The sequence below is a fragment of the Malania oleifera genome, chromosome 6, assembly GCF_029873635.1.
Source record: "Malania oleifera isolate guangnan ecotype guangnan chromosome 6, ASM2987363v1, whole genome shotgun sequence".
NCBI lineage: Eukaryota > Viridiplantae > Streptophyta > Magnoliopsida > Santalales > Ximeniaceae > Malania > Malania oleifera.
The window spans coordinates 109,408,970-109,428,649 of record NC_080422.1 but is presented as its reverse complement, the minus strand read 5'-3'; the positions used below and the strand labels follow the sequence as shown (position 1 = coordinate 109,428,649).

The 19,680-nt window shown below is 38.9% G+C and overlaps 1 protein-coding gene and 1 pseudogene across 1 annotated transcript; both read left to right on the top strand.

Annotated features, from left to right (window-relative positions):
- Positions 1 to 570: 570 nt before the first annotated feature.
- LOC131158763 (uncharacterized) overlaps positions 571 to 19,680 on the top strand; it is a 31,565-nt pseudogene continuing 12,455 nt past the window's right edge.
- Positions 16,627 to 17,386, top strand: LOC131157484 (class V chitinase-like). Its single transcript, XM_058111674.1, has one exon. It carries the CDS (start codon positions 16,650 to 16,652, stop codon positions 17,244 to 17,246), a length of 597 nt encoding a protein of 198 aa, XP_057967657.1. The 5' UTR covers positions 16,627 to 16,649; the 3' UTR covers positions 17,247 to 17,386.

Genomic DNA, 19,680 nt, shown 5'->3' with positions numbered 1-19,680 from the left:
GTGATTTTTGAAACATTCTGTGAGTGCGTATCTTTTTGTTCAATTTCAAAGAAATTTTTTACGCTAAACAACTTATGATCATTTAAACGTACTATTGGTTAAAATCAATAAGGTCATTACACCTTTAATTTGCACATAAAGTATCAAAATGACACAATGCCTTATTATTATTATTATTTTTAAAATATTTATAATAATAAAAAAAAAATTAAAGAAGATATTTAGGGGTGGCAAAATAGGTCGAAACTCGACAGATAATTTGTGACCCGCCCGTTTAAATCGTTTTTATGTTTAACAGAAAGTGACCTATTTATAAATAGATCAACTCGAATCCGACCCATTTGATAAACGAGTTAGCTAGGTTTAGGTTGGGTATCTATCAAGTTAGTCAAATTTACTATTTTCTATATATTTTTTTATTAAGATATTAATAAATAGAATAAAAGGATATTATTTTTCTTAAAAAAATTATTTCATTTTATATGAAATATTTTTAAAAATAATAAACAAATTATATTTTTAAACAGTATACCCGTTTATTAAATGTGGTATCTTGTTTTTTCTTTTTCTTCCTCTTCCTCTTCCTCTTCCCCTCTTTTGGCATCGTGGCTGATGGTGTTCGCTAGCATGACCTCGCTTGATACACTCCCCTCAATTGACCTAATCCACATGACTGAGTTCGTCATCAAGGATCAACGAGTGTTCAATACGTTCAATGAGTACACAAGACCATTGCATCGAAACGATCTAGGGTGTGTCGCCAGCTATGAGAACATCCACGTCTTCTTCGGCACGAACAAAGAGTGTATGCGCTTGCTGCGGCCATCAAAATTGTGAATGATCTGCTACTATGAGACAATAATCAAACAGTTGAGAAAGGTAGATCGATTGATGGAGAAGCGAACATGTGGCGAGGGAGGGCGCAACCTTTTATAGTTTGATGTGAGTGGGGGAGGTGAATCGGTTGAAGAGCGATGACGAAGATGAGAAGCTGTTGATAGAGGACGCGAAGGCCAATGAAATGAATGAATCAAATGGTAATGAATAGTAAAACCTCCCAAAAGGAGGCATTGATCTTTAGAATTTGCTGGTGATGAGCGAAATTGACCATTCGATTTTTTCCTCGACGATGTTGATATTTCAGAGAGAGAAACAATATAGGTGAAGAAAAAGATGGGGAGATATTCTTTTTCCCTCATAAGGCCCTTGGTTGCTGGTTTGGCATTGAAAATTGCAATTAGGAAGCTAAAACACAAATAAACTTTTTGTCTTCTTTACAAAACGCAGAGAAAAATTCAAAACCCTAACATTGCAGGTGTCAAAACATCGTCGATGGTGAACTCATGTGTTCTCACATGACTTTTTTTTGGGGGAACTTGAGTTGCGATAGTCAAGCTGAAACTCTAGCTGCCACACACATAAAAAGCATCAGTCACATAAATACTTCTAACGGAGACATGGATCGGCGCTGGCTGGTTCAATTTCCTCCTTTGACCTTCAATTTCAAACTGAATCTCTCATTTTCTTCGCTCTTCACCAATGTTTTCATCTCCAACAGTTCAACGCCATCGTCAATCTCCATTTATGTTTTTTTTTTTTTTTTAATTTTTTTTAATTATTACCACGTCAGCCTGCTTTTTGAATTGGCGCTTCTGCTTCCATTTTCCATCGATGCTCGAAACTGATGTTTAGATTTGGGAAGATTTGCTTCTTCCTTGATTATTTTCCCCCGTGATTTGATATTTAGTTGAAAATTTGAAGTGTTAAATTTGGAGAATTATGTTGCCAACCATGCAGTCTGCACAGTTTAAAACTACAGTTCTAGGAAGTTTCCTAGAGAAAAAGGAAGTTTGGTGTACGAGCTAAGAATAATTCGTTGACCCAAAAAAAAAAAGAATCAACGATTGAGCAGACCAAGATAAGGTTTAAATTTAATCATCCATATCGACCCAAAAGCCAATGAAGATCGATGATTGAACACGTCAAGGCAAGATTTTTCCGACGTGATTGTGGTTTTATTCAGACGTACGTGGAGGCTTCGCTGAATGTCCATAACCAGATATGTTTTGACAGGAGATGAACAAAGATGCAACACTTTCTATTAGGCCAGATCCAACATATGGAGACCAAAACCATTACCCTTCTTCTCCTGCTCTCCCTCTCCATTAAATTGCACCCTTCAAAGGCACAAACATGGATCAAAGCCGGATACTGGTACTCCAGGAATAATTTTCCTTTCTCCGACTTCAATTCTGCTCTCTTCAGCCACCTTCTATGCAGTTTTGCCTATCTCAACTCTACCAACTATCACCTCTCCATCCTCTCATCTGATGAACAGCAGTTCTCCTGCTTTACCAATGTTGTCAAGCTTAAAAATCCATCAGTCACCACTCTTTTGTCCATCTGGGCTGGAACTGTGGACTCTTCAGTCTTTTCTTCAATGATTAGCCAACCCATTTACAGAAAATCCTTCATTGAGTCTTCAATAAGGACTGCAAGACTTTACAGCTTTCATGGCCTAGACCTCAGTGGGGTGTTGCCGACCACAGTTGCCAACTTGACTAACTTAGGAATGCTCTTCTATGAGTGGCAAGATGCTGTGGAGTCAGAGTCAAGAAAATCTGGCAAAAAAAAACTAATCCTGACAATGGCTGTTCATTACTTGCCAACTGTCAACTCTTTTAGTTATCCGATCAAATCGATTCAGAGGAACTTGGATTGGATACATATTGTAGCATATGATTACTATTTGCCTTCAAGAGATAATTTCACAGGTGCGCATGCTGCTCTATATGATCCGTCTAGTCAGGTTAACACTGATTTTGGTGTGAAGGAATGGATAAGTAGGGGATTATCGCCAAACAAGCTGGTTTTGGGTTTGCCATTCCATGGCTATGCATGGAGACTTGCGAACCCCAAAGATGATGATCTTGGTGCACCCGCATTAGGTCCAGGTATTACACTAGATGGATCAATTGACTATGCATTAATCAAAATGTATGTTCGAACATATCAAGCTCGTCCGGTATACAACTCTACTTATGTAGAAAATTTTTGCAAGATCGGATCAATTTGGATTGGTTATGATGATGTGGAAGCCATAAGAGCTAAAGTTTCTTATGCAAAGCAGAAAGGTTTGCTTGGTTACAATGTGTTTCAAATCCCCAATGACGACAATTGGGTGCTTTCTCGGGCTGCTGGTGGGTTATAATTCTTCTGTGATCATTATTTCCTTTTTTAATTTTCCCCCTTAGCTAATGTAAATAAGTGGTCAGGTAGACATATTTTACTTAATGGTTCTTTCCAATCATATGCTATATTTGAGTGTGTAAAGCCTTCTTTGTCCATAATGCTGCCTTTTTCACCATGAAATTGGATTTTTAGGCTATTGAGAGTAGTTTTGCGGACATTGAAGGCCATTGAGGATCAAGACATTTGGTCTCAAGAAATTTATCATTATCGTACCTATAGCTCATTGGAATTAACTTTTAGACTCTCAAAGCTTTTAAAATCTCAAAGCAATCATACTATTGATTTATTAATAAAACTGAAGCAACTAATTTTAGCGAAATATCAGTTTGGCTCTTAACTTTAGCAAACCCTTATAGTTATTATATATATTTTTTTTTATTGGAACGAAGATTCTTCTCTTCATGGAACTTAGCTGACTTTTCATGAAATATATTGCATTATATGCGAACAGTGGGAGGTTGTCATATAGAGTGACTAAAAAAAGAAGAGATTGGAGTTTACCACATCGATTGATATATTAGTAAACCAACTGGCATATAATATGATTGTTTTACTTGAGAAATTTTTTATATATGTCTGTATAACCTATATTACTCGCTAATTATCATGAACTACGGTTACAGCTCAAGTTGATGGTAAACTTCCTCAAAACAGGCACCGATTGTTGGTAGTTATTGTGCTATCAGTTGCTATGGGTATTCTACTTCCATGCCTCACGATGTTTTACCTACGACGGAGACTGCTCAAATCCAAAGGTGCTTTTCTAAAAATTATGTATTTTTCCATCTATTTCATGAAGGATGAGTAAAAAATTTATTTGTGTTGTGATATGTGGCTCACATACTGAGTGGAAGACATGCACAAAGAGAAAACATGATGGAAATCAAGGTGTAGCAGAGAAAATTGTAGACGGTAGCTCTCTAACCACCGACGGTTTGGAGCAGTGTTTGAGAGAATATACTCTCTATCTGAAACCGTTGACGGTTTGGCCCAAGCAATTGATGGTTTGGCTTGGGAAACCCAGCACAAATTTCAAATTTTGAATAGGGGACGTTAAGTTGGTTGGGGTTTGGAGGGAAAACGTCTAGGAACTCTATTTATATGTTTTTTGTGATATATTTGTAGAAGATGGTTGTACATGGTTGATGTATTGTTCATGTCCTTTGGACAAGAAGATAGTGAATTGTTGTCGTTTGCTTCTGTGAATGTAGGCTTTTCCAAACCACGTAATTTCTTTTGTATTGTGTTCTTATTGCTTTCATATATTTGCTGTGGATTGTTTTTGTATTTTTATCATTAAGTGTTGCGTGTGTTTGATTTGACATTCTGCCGTGCAATTCATTTTTTACAACAAATTGGTATCAGAGCATTGTTGTAATGACCTCTGGAACTTGTTCTGCAAAATTTGACATTGTCAAGTTTTATGGAATCGTAAATTTCGGTTTATAGCAGAGAAGGGTGAAGAATCTCTTAGTGCGGTAAAGTATGGTGAAGGCCTTATACGTAATTCAATCAGATAACATGAATGAAGCAAGTTGGAATAAATTGGAGGCAAAAACTGTGTCAACCATCCAACTTTGTTTGGCTGATGACGTGTTGTATCGCGTCATGGATGAAGATTATTCGGTAGCAGTTTGGAGAAATCTGGAAAGCCGATATATGTCTAAGGGTTTATCAAAATCTGCAAATGTAGTGGAAGGAGACTTGGGGAAAAGTGATGGTGATGTGCTATATATTTCATCGAGTTCAGAGTGCCTCACGGATTTGTGGATCTTTGACTTCGGATGCTCTTATCACATGATATCAAATAGAAAATGGTTCAATACCTACAAGTTAGTTAATACTGGTTCTATTTTGATGGGAAATGATATTTCATGCAAAATAATTGGTATTGGAAATGTTAAAATAAAAATGCATGATAGTGTTGTGAGAACCTTATGTGATGTAAGACATGGACCAGATTTACAAAAGAATGTAATTTCATTGGACACTTTAGACTATAACAGATATAGTTATAAGTCTGAAAGTTGTGTAATGAAAGTGTGTGAAGGCGACTTGATGGTGATGAAAGGACAATAGTTAGCGGAAAATATCTATGCACTGCAGGGTATCATAGTTGTAGGTGGAGTTACTGCTGTAGAATTTGAGTAAGATGTTCTGTGGCATATGCGGTTAGGGCATATGGGTGACTACATTTATTTAGATGTTTAGGGACATGTGAGGATAGTATAATGGGGTAGACATATGTATTTCGTGGGTTTATCACGAAAAGTTTTGGTGTATCTCATGTGGCACAAGTCAGAGGTGTTTTTCAGGTTTAACTTGTGGTTGAGGTGGAAAACTAGATCGGGAGAGAGATCCTCAGGTCAGACATTGGGACTGAGTACACTGATTCAATTCAACGAGTTTTGTGAGCAGGGCAGGTTATATGTAAGGCTTGCATGGAACTTCTCGGTGAAGTTAGTGAGTATAACGCGTTTCTCGTTTGACTGATCGCCAAAGGTATCACTAGATGGGAGAGTTGTAGGAGCATTGTAGACGGGATTTGCGGTAGACTACTCGGGTTTGAGTGGATGTCCACAGGTGCACGTTTCTAGTGAGGTGGGATCTAGGCTTGGTGTAATATCCGAACAGTACATCTTTCTGGGGTATAAGAAAGGTTAGTTCGAACCACAGTTTTGAAAGGCTTTTTCAGGGCTCGCTTGCGTTTGAAAAACACACCAAGGCGTATGTGCAAAGGCGAAACTCCACGAATGTGTACGCCTCAGCCAACAAAGCGTACGCCTCTGCCAAAAAACGACGCCTTTTTACGCCTCATATGAAATGCGTATGCCTCTCGGTATCCTAGGTTAAAATACAATTGTATAAGTCCAAACCCAAAACACACTGAAACCCTATCCTCCCTCTCTCTCCTGCAATTCTTCTCCTCTGCTCTGTCAGCGAAGCTTGATGAAGCCTTTGCCCTCTCTTCGAAGCCTCAATAAGGCTCAACGAAGCCACTGCTCCCTCTCGAAGCCTCGACGAAGCTCGATGAAGCGTGTACTCTCTCTCGAAGCCTCTGCTCTCTCTCGAAGCCTCTGCTCTCTCTTACGCCTCAAAGAAGCCTCTGTTCTCTCTCGACGAAGCCTTTGCTCAAAGCTCGAAGCTCAAAGCCTTTGCTCGAAGCTCGAAGCCTCTGCTATCTCTTACGCCTCGATGAAGCCTCTGCTCGAAGCGTCTACTCTCTCTCTCTCTCTCTCTCTTTTGAAGTCTCTGTCCGACGGGATATTACTTTTACAATCAACCAGAGTTGACTAAATGAATGTTAAAAATTATTCCCATTTTCTCGTAATAGTTGGGTTCAAGGCTGGAGTTCAGCTGTCTCCCAAACAGCCCCTTAACAGTTGGAGAAATTTTTAATTTGGCTTTTTATCATCTGTTTGAAAACTTATGGCTTTTTTTTAGTACTTAAGAATTATATTTTTATTTTTTCTCTCCATTATTTAAACATTTTTCTCATTTTTATACTATATATAAATTTATTTATTTATTAATTATTTAAAAAAATACAATCCCAAAATGCTTACGCCTCAACACCTTGAGGCTTATGCTTCACCTCGCGGAGGGTAAAACACCTCGCCTTACGCCTTCGTCTTTTAAAACACTGGTTCAAACTAGTTGATCTAATGACAAGCAAGGTGGTGATTAGTGGAGACATAGTTTTAGCGTACTCAGGTAAAGGAAGAGAAAAAGATGCCAGAAAACTGCAGCATCAATGAATATGTGATTCAGGTGGAGTTAAATACTTAAGGCAAAAATGCTAGGAGTTCTATCGCGGGTCAACACTATCACAGTATAGATTGCAATAGAAATGAGCATGTGATGCAGGTGGAGCTACAGACTCAGGGCAGAGATGACATTTTTCATATTGCAGGGAGTTTCAGCTCGGGAGACAGTAGGATCACGGTGGGCTTAGGTGCACTATTAGACCACCATTCAAGTATAAATTTGATGTTCTAGTGTTTTATGTATTCATTACTACCAGGAAGGTTTCTACTATATTTCAAGATGCGGTGCACAGTAAAGGGAAAAATATATGGATGAGTGCTATGGTGGAGGAAATGGAGTTACTGCATATGAACCAGATGTGAGAATCGGTGGAACTTCTAGGATGGAGGAGGGTGGTAAGATGCAAGGGAGTGATGTATCTGTTGTTTGTGAATGACATGTTATTGGTTGGGAAGGCTTTGACTGAGACTAATCAGTTGGGAACTCTGTTGACAAGTGTATTTAACATGAAGGTTTTGGGTACGGTCAAGAAGGGTCTTGGTTTGAAGATTCGCATGGATAGAACTGCAGGGAGATTGGGGTTATCTCAGGGTGGCTTTGTGGATAGAGTTGCAGAGAGATTTGGGTTATCTCAGGGTGGCTTTGTGGACAGAACTGCAGGGAGACTTTGTTTGCCGTCTCAGGGTGGTTTTGTGGAGAATAAATGTAAAATGTCTACTGCTTGGTACCTAAGGATGGACAGTGATGTCTGGGATATGTCAAAGCTCACCTATGCTGGTGCACTGGTGTGTTTTGGTAGGCAACAGAGTGGTCCGTTAGTCAGGAGATTTGTTGTTGAAGACTATGCAAGGGGCTTTGATGACAGAAGGTTTACAACAGCGTTTATGTTTATTGTTGTGGAAAGACCTACTTGTTGGAAGTCCAGGGTACATTTTCCGAGTGTAACATCTACAACTGAATCAGGGTTTATGGCATAAGCCGAAGCTGCCACGGACAAGTTCAAGCGTTTCTTGGACTTGGTTTTTGTCTCCAGCTGCTAGACGGGGCATGGTCCCAACCTAATGTCCCAAGGTCAAGGTGGATCAGCGGGTTCATGTTTTCAGTTTCTCCAAAGGGGCGTATGCTTGCCAAGGTGGAGTTGTTGTGATATGTGGTTCACATACTAAGTGGAAGACATGCACAAAGAGAAAAAACATGATGGAAATCAAGGTGCATTAGGGGAAACCGTCAACGGTAGCTCTCTAATGGTTGACGGTTTGGAGCAGTGTCTGAGAGATTATACTCTCTGCTTGAAACCGTGGTTTGGCTCGGGAAACCTAGCGTAGATTTCAAATTTTGAATAAGGGATGTTAAGTTGGTTGGGGTTTGGATGGAAAACCTCTAAGAACTCTATTTATATGTCATTTGTGATGTATTTGTAGAAAATGGTTGTACATGGTTGATGTATTGTTCATGTCCTTTTGACAAGAAGATAGCGAATTGTTGTTGTTTGCTCCCGTGGATGTTGGCTTTGCCGAACCACGTAATTCCTTGTGTATTGTGTTGTTTTTGCTTTCATATATTAGCTGTGGATTGTTTCTGTATTTTCATCATTAAGTGCTGCGCGTGTTTGATCCGATATTTTGCTGTGCAATTTGTTTTTCACAACAATATGTAATGCAGACACTAGCATTTCTCCTTTTGCTCTTTCCCTCTGCCTCTATAGGAATGATGACTACAGATGAGGAATGGTTGGGACCTTTGGAAAATGCTGATAGCAATGATGATCCTCGTCTTCAAGCTTTTAGCTTTGCTATCATTGAAGCTGCAACAAATAACTTTTCAATTGACGATAAGCTTGGGGAGGGTGGATATGGATCTGTTTACAAGGTAATAGTTGGTTTTCAGGCCATATTATTTGTTTATTTTTTTGGGGGGAGTGTGAATTTAATATGTATGGCACATTTTTATTTTATTTTTAGGGAATAAGTCAAATAATTGCAGTAACTCTGTTAAGGACATTGGAGAAATCTCTATGAAGTGCCTGAGTATGTAGAAGCTATGGCAGTAACTGATGGAAATTGGAGTAATCTCTATAAGATGATGAGAATTTATATGATCTTGATTCTATTAGTTTATGTACTTGATTCAAAATGATACTCCTTTGAAGGGACCTTAGCCGTGAACTTATGATACTTGTAAATTTTCTGGCACTTTTGTAAGCACCTATTAAATTTTAAGTAATGGATGCGGTCAATTGGATACTATTTTTACTATTTGCACGAACCATTGATTTGATTTTATTTGTGCAAGTTTGCTGTTACTAAATCTACATGTACCAAACTACATTGTATTTTGATGTTTTCTCTAAGGCTCTAAGGTAACTATATGAGTAAAATAATTTTTGTTTCTTTGAGAAATTGGCTGAATTCCTCTCCACAAAGACCCCAGTGTTCCTAATTTTTCATTTCTCCAACTATTACTTTGATTAATTATTTCACTAGAAACTTCATTTTCAGTTTCTAAATGCATCGTTTTCTATAAGACAGTTTGGTGTTTTACTATTCCACAAACCCTGGAGTAGATTAGAATTTTGAACATGCACACGTCAATTGGTTTGCAACAGATTGATTATTAGAAGAGTATAAATGCGATAATGATGAAAGTATTGGTACATTATCTACTAGGAAAGGGTGGGTGAGGGGGGAATTATTGCATCTATATAAGCCATCAATATCACTTAAGTCTAGCAAGTATTTTGCGACAAATATCAACAATGGGTCTCCCTTTTTTCCAGGGAAAATTACAGGAGGGATGTGAAATAGCGGTGAAGAGACTGTCAAAAACTTCAGCACAAGGGCTGGAGGAGTTCAAAAATGAGGTTACGCTGACTGCAAAACTTCAGCATGTCAATTTAGTTAGAGTACTGGGCTTTTGCATTGAAAGGGAAGAAAAGATGCTGATCTATGAGTATATGCCAAACAAAAGCTTGGATTTCTACCTTCATGGTATGCAATCTCTAATGCTTTAAATTTTAGTTGTATGAGCAAATTATTACAATATGACCAGCTTGAGATATGGAAATAGAGCCTTGGATTTTGAATTCTAGGTTCACCCAAAACTCAATATTTTTTTTTAATTGTGTTTTGTCAAATCCTTCACAATTCCAAATGCAAGGCTTCAGTTCCATTCCTAAATGCAGCATGGTGTCATTCAGCATTTTTGAGCTTCTGAGCTGTTTTACTGGTTGGTGGGTGGCAAGTGATATTTCTTTGGAGTGAGTTTAGAACAGCCCTGTTTTAAATGCTGGCGCAAAAAATGGTGCTTTCTTGAAATGACTCCTTAGACTAAGAGAATATAACAAGGATTGCTGGAAATTATGTCTATATTTTTTTGCTGTATCTTTTGTTAACTAATCAAATCCTTCTCACCATAGTGCAAGAGGCTCTATTGTCATTACCAAAAAAAATGTAATTTCATGTTCTATGTCCTTTGGAAAAATGATGAATGATGGCGCTGCCTTTCACAACACAGTGTAGCATGTTCCCAAAGAAGCACAGAAATAAGGTGCTGACACTGCCACCTCCCAGAAAAAGAAAAATATATAATAAAGGTGCCTAACTAAGTTCCATAACAGGTCTGTGTTGCTACCAAAAATCATCTTGCTGCTTGATATGCTCCAAGGCCTGCAAGGGGTCTCTCCCAGACTCCGTCGCTCAATTCGGTAAGAGATTTTTGGGGAGAGAGGAGTGATTGAGGAAGAGAATGAGACTTTGCTTCGAGAGAGGGGGAGGGTTTCTGTTCTATACCAGTACCTCATGCATCACGTGGTAGGCGTTGGGTAGCTGATCCTCAACCACCCTCAATTCCCTCGTGCTTTTTGCAACAGAGGATTAGCGTCTCTGCCATGCGCAGGCTGCATGGCTGGCATTGGCTAGCTGACCCACAACTGATGCTCATTTCCTCATGCTTTTTGTTATGGAAGATGAACACCTCTGCCATGTGCAAGTGTCATGTGCCGAACACTTAACTTTGTGTGAAGGGCCATGTGGCAGTAGTTGTAAACACAAACTTAACCAATCAGCTGAAAGTAAACCCTGGATTCACCTCATGAACAAGTTCACAAGCATCAAATACAAATTACATAAAAGTAGTAAGCAAGCATGAAAGTAAACATGTGTCGAGTGTTTATATCATCATCATACCTCTGTATGAAAGCAGTTTTCAATGCTTCTAGAGTTACCATAACCCAAAGAGCATGACAAAGAACTTCATCAGTCCTATACTATGTAGCGCAAGTAGTTTACGGCTCATCATCTTCTGCTGTCGTCACCTAATTGTAGTCTAACTGCGGTCAAGTTTAGTGAAGTACCGTCAATTGAATGGGATATTTGTTGTGCACGGTTACTTTGTTGAGCACACGGTAATCCACGCACATTAGGCTCTCATTATCCCTCTGGAACACTACAAGTGCTTTGCAAGGTTTTATGTAACCTACTTCAAGTTACTCATCAAGTTGTTTCCATGATTCTGCCAACTCTGAAGGCTTCACTTGGTGTGGGTCTCTTTTTTTTTAAATAAAACTTTTGTCCAGGCACTTGGTATGGCTCTTTACCAGGGAGCTTCACCTTCTATACTTTCGATAAGTCTAGAAGAACCATTTAATACGGTCCTCCAATAGGGGCTTCACCTTTGGTAACAATTTGATATAATGTTTTGAACCTCATCATGGAGGCAAGTTATGTGGTAGCTTATTTGACATCACAACTTGGTACTCTATTAACACATCTTAGATAGCAGTAGGCACTAGTTCTTGTCCTATGTCTTCATCCACCACCAATGAAACAGATAAGTTTGTTCACCCCTTCTCAAACCCCCCTTTGTCTTTTTTTTGCCACATCTTGCACCATGCTTCAACAGAATTTGTTTGGCAACCCTGACTATCTGAGTGTAGGTGTTGTGTTGCCGAGTTTAACTACTTTCACGTGTTTAAGTCCTTATCTAGTTTCAAGTTGTGCCTCTATGCTTCACCCTATAAGACGAAATTGTGAGTAGCCCCAGTATTTATGATAGCATGGATGCCTCTCGAACTCATTGAGAAACTGTATCACACCTGTCCTCTAGGTTCCTCCTCATCCTCGTCTTGTCCTCGTTCCCTTTCTCTTTGGTAGATGTTAGTCAACTACTTAAGAAAGCAATTGTTAGTTCATCAATGTAATTAATTTCATGCAGATCCCATCAGAGGTAAATTGCTAGATTGGAAAAAGCGTGTTCAAATCATTGAGGGGATTATTCATGGGCTTTTATATCTCCAAGAGTACTCAAGGTTCACAATAATTCACAGAGATTTAAAAGCTAGCAACATTTTACTGGACAGTGAGATGAAGCCCAAGATATCAGATTTTGGCTTGGCTAGAATTTTCCAGAAGGATGAACACGAAGCAAACACAGGTCGAATTGTTGGAACATAGTAAGTTACTGCCTCCTAAAGCTGTTTCCTTAGAACATGTTTTAATTGTTGGGGCTATTTTGCTTTCTGATTTTTATTGTCCTTTTAAAAAATTATTGAATTAACACAATGCAGCGGGTATGTTCCTCCTGAGTATGTGAAAAGAGGTATATACTCCACAAAATATGACATTTATAGCTTCGGAGTTCTACTTCTGCTAATCATAAGTGGCAAGAGGAATGCGTGCTCCTACGGCCTGTTCAAGAACATGAACCTCCTAGAATATGTAAGTTAATTTGACAAGCTGGATTTCCCATGACCGATTGCTGTAGTCTAAATTTTTGCATGTGAACTAAAACTATGCATAAAAATGAATTATACTTCAGGCATACGAGCTGTGGAAAGATGGTAAAGGCATGGTGGTCATGGATCCGTCATTGGATGATTCAACCTCATCATGTAAACTCCTAAAATGCTTGCAAGTAGCTTTGTTGTGTGTTCAGGAGAAAGGGAAGGACAGACCATCCATGTCGGAAGTATATTCAATGCTCAAAAATGAAACTGCAGCCATCAATACGCCTAGAAGGCCTGCTTTTTCAACAAGGACAGGTGAAGAAGATAGGGAAGACACGCCTTCCTCCCAGCGAGAAATATGTTCAAATGATGGCTCCATCACTCAACCTGAACCTCGGTGACTCTCTTATCTGTATAAGATTTTTACTTGTAAGATTTACTCTCTTGCTTTACCTTATTGTTTTTGCTTATTGAATAATGTATAGTTTAGTACGTATGAATGGAAAGGAATCAAGAGGAATGGATGAACAAATCAATTTTCATTCAATTTCGTTTTCATCTCATTACATTTCGCAAGCCAAACATGCTATTAGTGTATAAAGGTAGGATCAAATAGTAGGAATTGCAAAATTGGCTGCTCTAACTCTTACATCACTATGCCGTGACCACAATTGTGGAAGATTGAATTTTAGCAATGGAGAAAGAAATCGATAGAACAAGTAACTTTAGCCGAAGCATGCACAGAATTTTGTTATAGGAAGAAATAGAATTCCAGGAACACACCAAATTAATTTTGAATGCCTATTGATTATTTACCAGTAACAGAAGAATATTTCCATCTCTATGGTGCACAATAACTAATGAATTTCCTATTTTTCTATTTCCACAAATATTTTCATAAAATATTTTTATTTCAAGCCCTAGATTTTATGACAATTTTAATGGGCATAATGTATATTCTTCTTATTGGAAAATATTTTTACTAGGATAATTTTTCCTATATCAAGCAAACTCTTCTTCATAAAGTGGGTTTTGGATCCTTTTGATCAAGAATTTTAATAGGGAAAGGAAAGAAAAGGAAAATGAGAAGTAAACTCATTTTTCATTCTATATTTTTTATATTAAATACTACTAAAAATAAAAGTTTATTCTAATATAATTAAAAATTAAGAAAAATGAAATGTTAATAGTATTTAAAATCAAATTTAATTCATAATTAACGTAGTGTTTTGAGTTGGGGCATGGATTTTGAGTTTTTAATTTAGATTTATGTTTGGACAAAAATAATACAAATTTATATTAAATTTAATTCAAATTTACATAAATTTAAATTCAAGATCTGAATTCAAGCTCTCAAATACAAGGTGTTAGGGTCCTTTAGGTTCAGTTTGGAACTTGAAAAATGCAAAGAAAAGAGGAGGAAAATTTGAAGGAATCCAACTTTTTTATGTTTGGTTACCAAGGAAAATGAAAAAGAAGATAAAAAAGTAAATCGTAATATTTTGAAATTTTTACAGCTACAAAGGTTGACGCTAATTAAAATAAAAATTTATTGTGCACGGGGATAGAAAACACTGACATCTTTTGAGGCTAGACAAAAAAAGATGCAAATTTTCCTAGAAATTTCAAAATTTATAAGAACCTTAAATAAGGCTTGACAAAAGTTGCTACTTCCCTAGATTTTAAATTTCCACAAACTTCACCTAACATTCGATTTTTAGGATACACATATATATTCATGTGTTTGTCTTTTTGTCAAATATAAGCGGATATACGTGTCTTTTTTCCAAACCTTAGAGAAGGTTCATGTGATTTTTGAAACATTCCGTGAGTGCGTATCTTTTTGTCAAACTTCAAAGAAATTTTTTACGCTAAACAACTTATGATCACTTAAATGGACTATTGATTAAAATCAATAAGGTCATTACACTTTTAATTTGCACATAAAGTCACTCAACCATCAAAATTGCACAACGCCCTTTTTTGTTTTAAAAAAATTATTTATAATAATAAAAAAATAAAATTTAAGGAGATATTTAAGGGTGACAAAATAGGTCAAAACTTGACGGATAATTTTTAAATCATTTTTAGGCTTAGTAGAAAATGACTTATTTATAAATAGGTCAATCTGGATTCGACCCGTTTAATAAATGAGTTAGCCAGATTTGGGTTGGGTACCTGTCAAGTTGGTCAGATTTACTATTTTCTATATATATTTTTATTAAAATATTAATAAATAAAATAAAAGGATATTATTTTTTAAAAAAAAATTATTTCAATTTATATGAAATATTTAAAAAAATAATAAATAAATAAATAAAATTTCTAAACAGGATACCCGTTTATTAAATGTGCTGTCTTGTTTTCCTTTTTCTTCCTCTTCTTCTCTTTTGGCATCGTTGCTAATGGTGTTTGCTAGCATGACCTCGCTTGATCCACTCCCCTCAATTGACCTAATCCACATGACTGAGTTCGTCATCAAGGATCAACGAGTGTTCAATACGTTCAATGAGTACACAAGACCATGGCATCGAAACGATCTAGGGTGTGTCGCCAGCTATGAGAACATCCATGTCTTCTTCGGCACGAACAAAGAGTGTATGCCCTTGCTGCGGCCATCAAAATTGTGAATGATCTGCTACTATGACACAATAATCAAACAGTTGAGAAAGGTAGATCGATAGATGGAGAAGCGAACATGTGGCGAGGGAGGGCGCAACCTTTTATAGTTTGATGTGAGTGGGGGAGGTGAATCGGTTGAAGAACGATGACGAAGATGAGAAGCTGTTGATAGAGGACGCGAAGGCCAATGAAATGAATGAATCAAATGGTAATGAATAGTAAAACCTCCCAAAAGGGGCATTGATCTTTAGAATTTGCTGGTGATGAGCGCAATTGGACCATTCGATTTTTTTCTCGACCATGTTGATATTTCAGAGAGAGAAACAATATAGGAAAAGAAAAAGATGGGGAGATATTCTTTTTCCCTCATAAGGCCCTTGGTTGCTGGTTTGGCATTGAAAATTGCAATTAGGAAGCTAAAACACAAATAAACTTTTTGTCTTCTTTACAAAACGCAGAGAAAAATTCAAAACCCTAACATTGCAGGTGTCAAAACATCGTCGATGGTGAACTCATGTATTCTCACATGACTTTTTTTTGGGGGAACTTGAGTTGCGATGGTCAAGCTGAAACTCTAGCTGCCACACACATAAAAAGCATCAGTCATATAAATACTTCTAACGGAGACATGGATCGGCGTTGGCTGGTTCAATTTCCTCCTTTGACCTTCAATTTCAAACTGAATCTCTCATTTTCTTCGCTCTTCACCAAAGTTTTCATCTCCAACAGTTCGACGCCATCATCAATCTCCATTTATGTGTTTTTTATTTTTATTTTTAATTATTACCACGTCAGCCTGCTTTTTGAATTGGCGCTTCTGCTTCCATTTTCCATCGATGCTCGAAACTGATGTTTAGATTTGGGAAGATTTGCTTCTTCCTTGATTATTTTCCCCTGTGATTTGATAATTAGTTCAAAATTTGAAGTGTTAAATTTGGAGAATTATGTTGCCAACCATGCAGTCTGCACAGTTTAAAACTACAGTTCTAGGAAGTTTCCTAGAGAAAAAGGAAGTTTGGTGTACGAGCTAAGAATAATACGTTGACCCAAAAAAAAAAAGAATCAACGATTGAGCAGACCAAGATAAGGTTTAAATTTAATCATCCATATCGACCCAAAAGCCAATGAAGATCGATGATTGAACACGTCAAGGCAAGATTTTTCCGACGTGATTGTGGTTTTTATTCAGACGTACGTGGAGGCTTCGCTGAATGTCCATAACCAGATATGTTTTGACAGGAGATGAACAAAGATGCAACACTTTCTATTAGGCCAGATCCAACATATGGAGACCAAAACCATTACCCTTCTTCTCCTGCTCTCCCTCTCCATTAAATTGCACCCTTCAAAGGCACAAACATGGATCAAAGCCGGATACTGGTACTCCAGGAGTAATTTTCCTTTCTCCGACTTCAATTCTGCTCTCTTCGGCCACCTTCTATGCAGTTTTGCCTATCTCAACTCTTCCAACTATCACCTCTCCATCCGCTCATCTGATGAACAGCAGTTCTCCTCCTTTACCAATGATGTCAAGCTTAAAAATCCATCAGTCACCACTCTTTTTTCCATCTGGGCTGGAACTGTGGACTCTTCAGTCTTTTCTTCAATGATTAGCCAACCCCTTTACAGAAAATCCTTCATTGAGTCTTCAATAAGAACTGCAAGACTTTACAGCTTTCATGGCCTAGTGTCACGGGCTAAGCTTGTTCAGGGCATTATGCTTGCCTATGACCGCTTATCTCGTGTGTTTGGGATGGGTTTCCATCATGTAAATACTAGTGTAGGGTTATTTTCTAATATTTCTTTCATTGTAAGCCAAATAAGGCAGTATGACTCCTCGGTCACTTTGATGTTTCCTAGTGCTAGAGTGAGAATGGCCTAGAAAGCTCTTTAGGGGAGGGTGAGTGTTCATCAATCATTGTAAAACTCACTAGCAATTGTCAACGTGCTTAGCCTACTTGCCTCCCTCGCTAAGTACAACATGTCAACGGAGGATTTGTTAATGAATTACGTTTGCTTCAATATTTACTGCTTGGTTGCCACGGCTTTCATGAATTGATTATAATTTCCGCTGCTATCTGATTGAATGTTAATGAAAGTGTTCCGTGGATGAATGTTGGTAAACAAAAGGCTGGCTAGTTAAGCAAGAGTGCTTTAGCTAGCGCCGCACGGCCCTTCACAACGGTGTGAAAAAGGCGGACCGTGACATTTGGTATCAGAGCCCAAGTCGGTGACACTTGGTGAGAGCCCAAGGTTGAGTTGCTACGTGAATTCGATTGCCTTCATTGTTGGGTTTGGAAAGCTTTGGTAAGTGACCATGGCACCAAACAATGCTGAGAGGATCAGCGTGCTGGAAGCACAGGTTGAAGAGTCAACCAACACTATGGCCGCGGAGGTGGCCCAGATGAGAGAACTTGTTGATGAAGTGAGGGGATCACAAAAACATCAAGCAGGTTTGATTGGCGACATGTCAGAGGACTTTCGCCACACGGTGGAAACTTTGCAAGCCCGGATGGCAGATCTGGATGCAAAGGTAAATGTGATGGTTCTTGCTATGGGGAACTCCAACACTCCGGGAGTTAGCAAGACCAAGGTGCCAGAACCCAGGACGTATGGGGGTGCCCGAGATGCCAAGGAGTTAGAGAACTTCTTGTTTGATGTGGAGCAGTACTTTCGCGTTGTGAGGATGGCCTCAGAACAGGCAAAGGTGGATACTGCGACCATGTACTTGGTTGGTGATGCCAAACTGTGGTGGCGTACCAAGTACAGAGAAATTGAAAATGGAAACTGTGTGATTGATAGTTGGGCAGACTTGAGGAGAGAGCTCAAGGCCCAATTCTTTCCTGAAAATGTTGAGTATAATGCAAGGAGAAAACTGAGAGATCTCAAGCATACGGGTTCAATCAGTGACTATGTGAAACAATTTTCTGCTTTAATGTTGGATATTCGGGATATGTCGGAGAAGGACAAGTTGTTCTATTTTCTAGAGGGGATGAAACCGTGGGCAAGAACTGAACTTCATAGACAAAGGGTTCAAGACTTGTCAACTGCACAAGCGGCTGCAGAACGCTTGACAGACTACGCTGGTGATGAGACCACTTCGTCCAAACGGTTTGGCGGAGAGGGAAACGGTGGAAAGTCTTTCAAGAATGGCAAACCCAAGAGTGGGGGAGCCGACCCTAATTCATCAACCTCACAAGAAGCTTCGTCGTCTCGAGGGTTCAACACACCCAATGGAAAGGGGAAGAGTAAAATTGAGTGTTTCTTGTGTCGAGGTCCTCATAGAGTTTTTGAGTGCCCTCACAAAGCATCACTTAATGCCTTACAGGCTTCCATTGTAGAACAGGCAGTGGAAGACGATGGGGAAGAGGATGAAGCCCCGAGGGTGGGTTCAGTGCGGTTAGTGAACGCATTGGAAAAGCAGGCCAAAATACCGAAAGTTACACGAGCAAAAGGGTTAATGTTTGTGGACTTGAGGATAAATGGGAAGAGTACTCGCGCTATGGTGGATACGGGGGCTACTCATAATTTTGTTTCGCAGTTGGAAGCAAGAAGACTCAACTTATCCTTAGAGAAGGATACAGGACGCGTGAAAGCAGTTAACTCTGTAGCCCAGCCTACTCTGGGAGTAGCCAAGCAAGTGGTTATAAAGCTTGGACAGTGGGAAGGTCATGCGAATTTCACAGTGGTGCCATTGGATGACTATCCAGTCATTCTAGGAACGGAGTTCCTAATGGGGACGAGGGCAGTGCTGATGCCTTCGGCTGGTTCCCTGTGTCTGATGGGAGATCACTCGTGCATGGTGCAAGTCGTTGCAATGAAAGGAGACGAAGGGAAGTCCCTTTCAGCCATTCAACTCAATGAAGGATTGGGTAAGGGTGAGCAGACACGTCTAGCCACGGTGGTGGTAGACAAAGAAGTAGGCCAAGAGCTAGAGCCTACAACCATCCAAGCGGTGTTGGATGAGGATAAGGAGGTGTTGCCGGATAAGCTGCCTCAAAATTTGCCTTCACGACGGACTGTGGAGCAAGAGATCGAGTTGTTATCAGGAGTGAAACCACCTGCTAAAAGGCCATGTTGGATTGCGCCTAGAGAGATAGTAGAGTTGGGGAAGCAACTTGATGAAGTGGAAGCGGGATGTGTTCGCCCTTCCAAAACACCGTTGGGAGTATCGGTGTCGTTTCAGAGGAAACATGAAGAGCATCTACGGAAGGTGTTCGACAGGCTGAAGGGAAACAGTCTGAATGTAAAGAAGGAGAATTTCTCTTTCGCTCGGTGGAGCAACAAATTCCTTGGTCAAGTCGTTGAACAAGGTC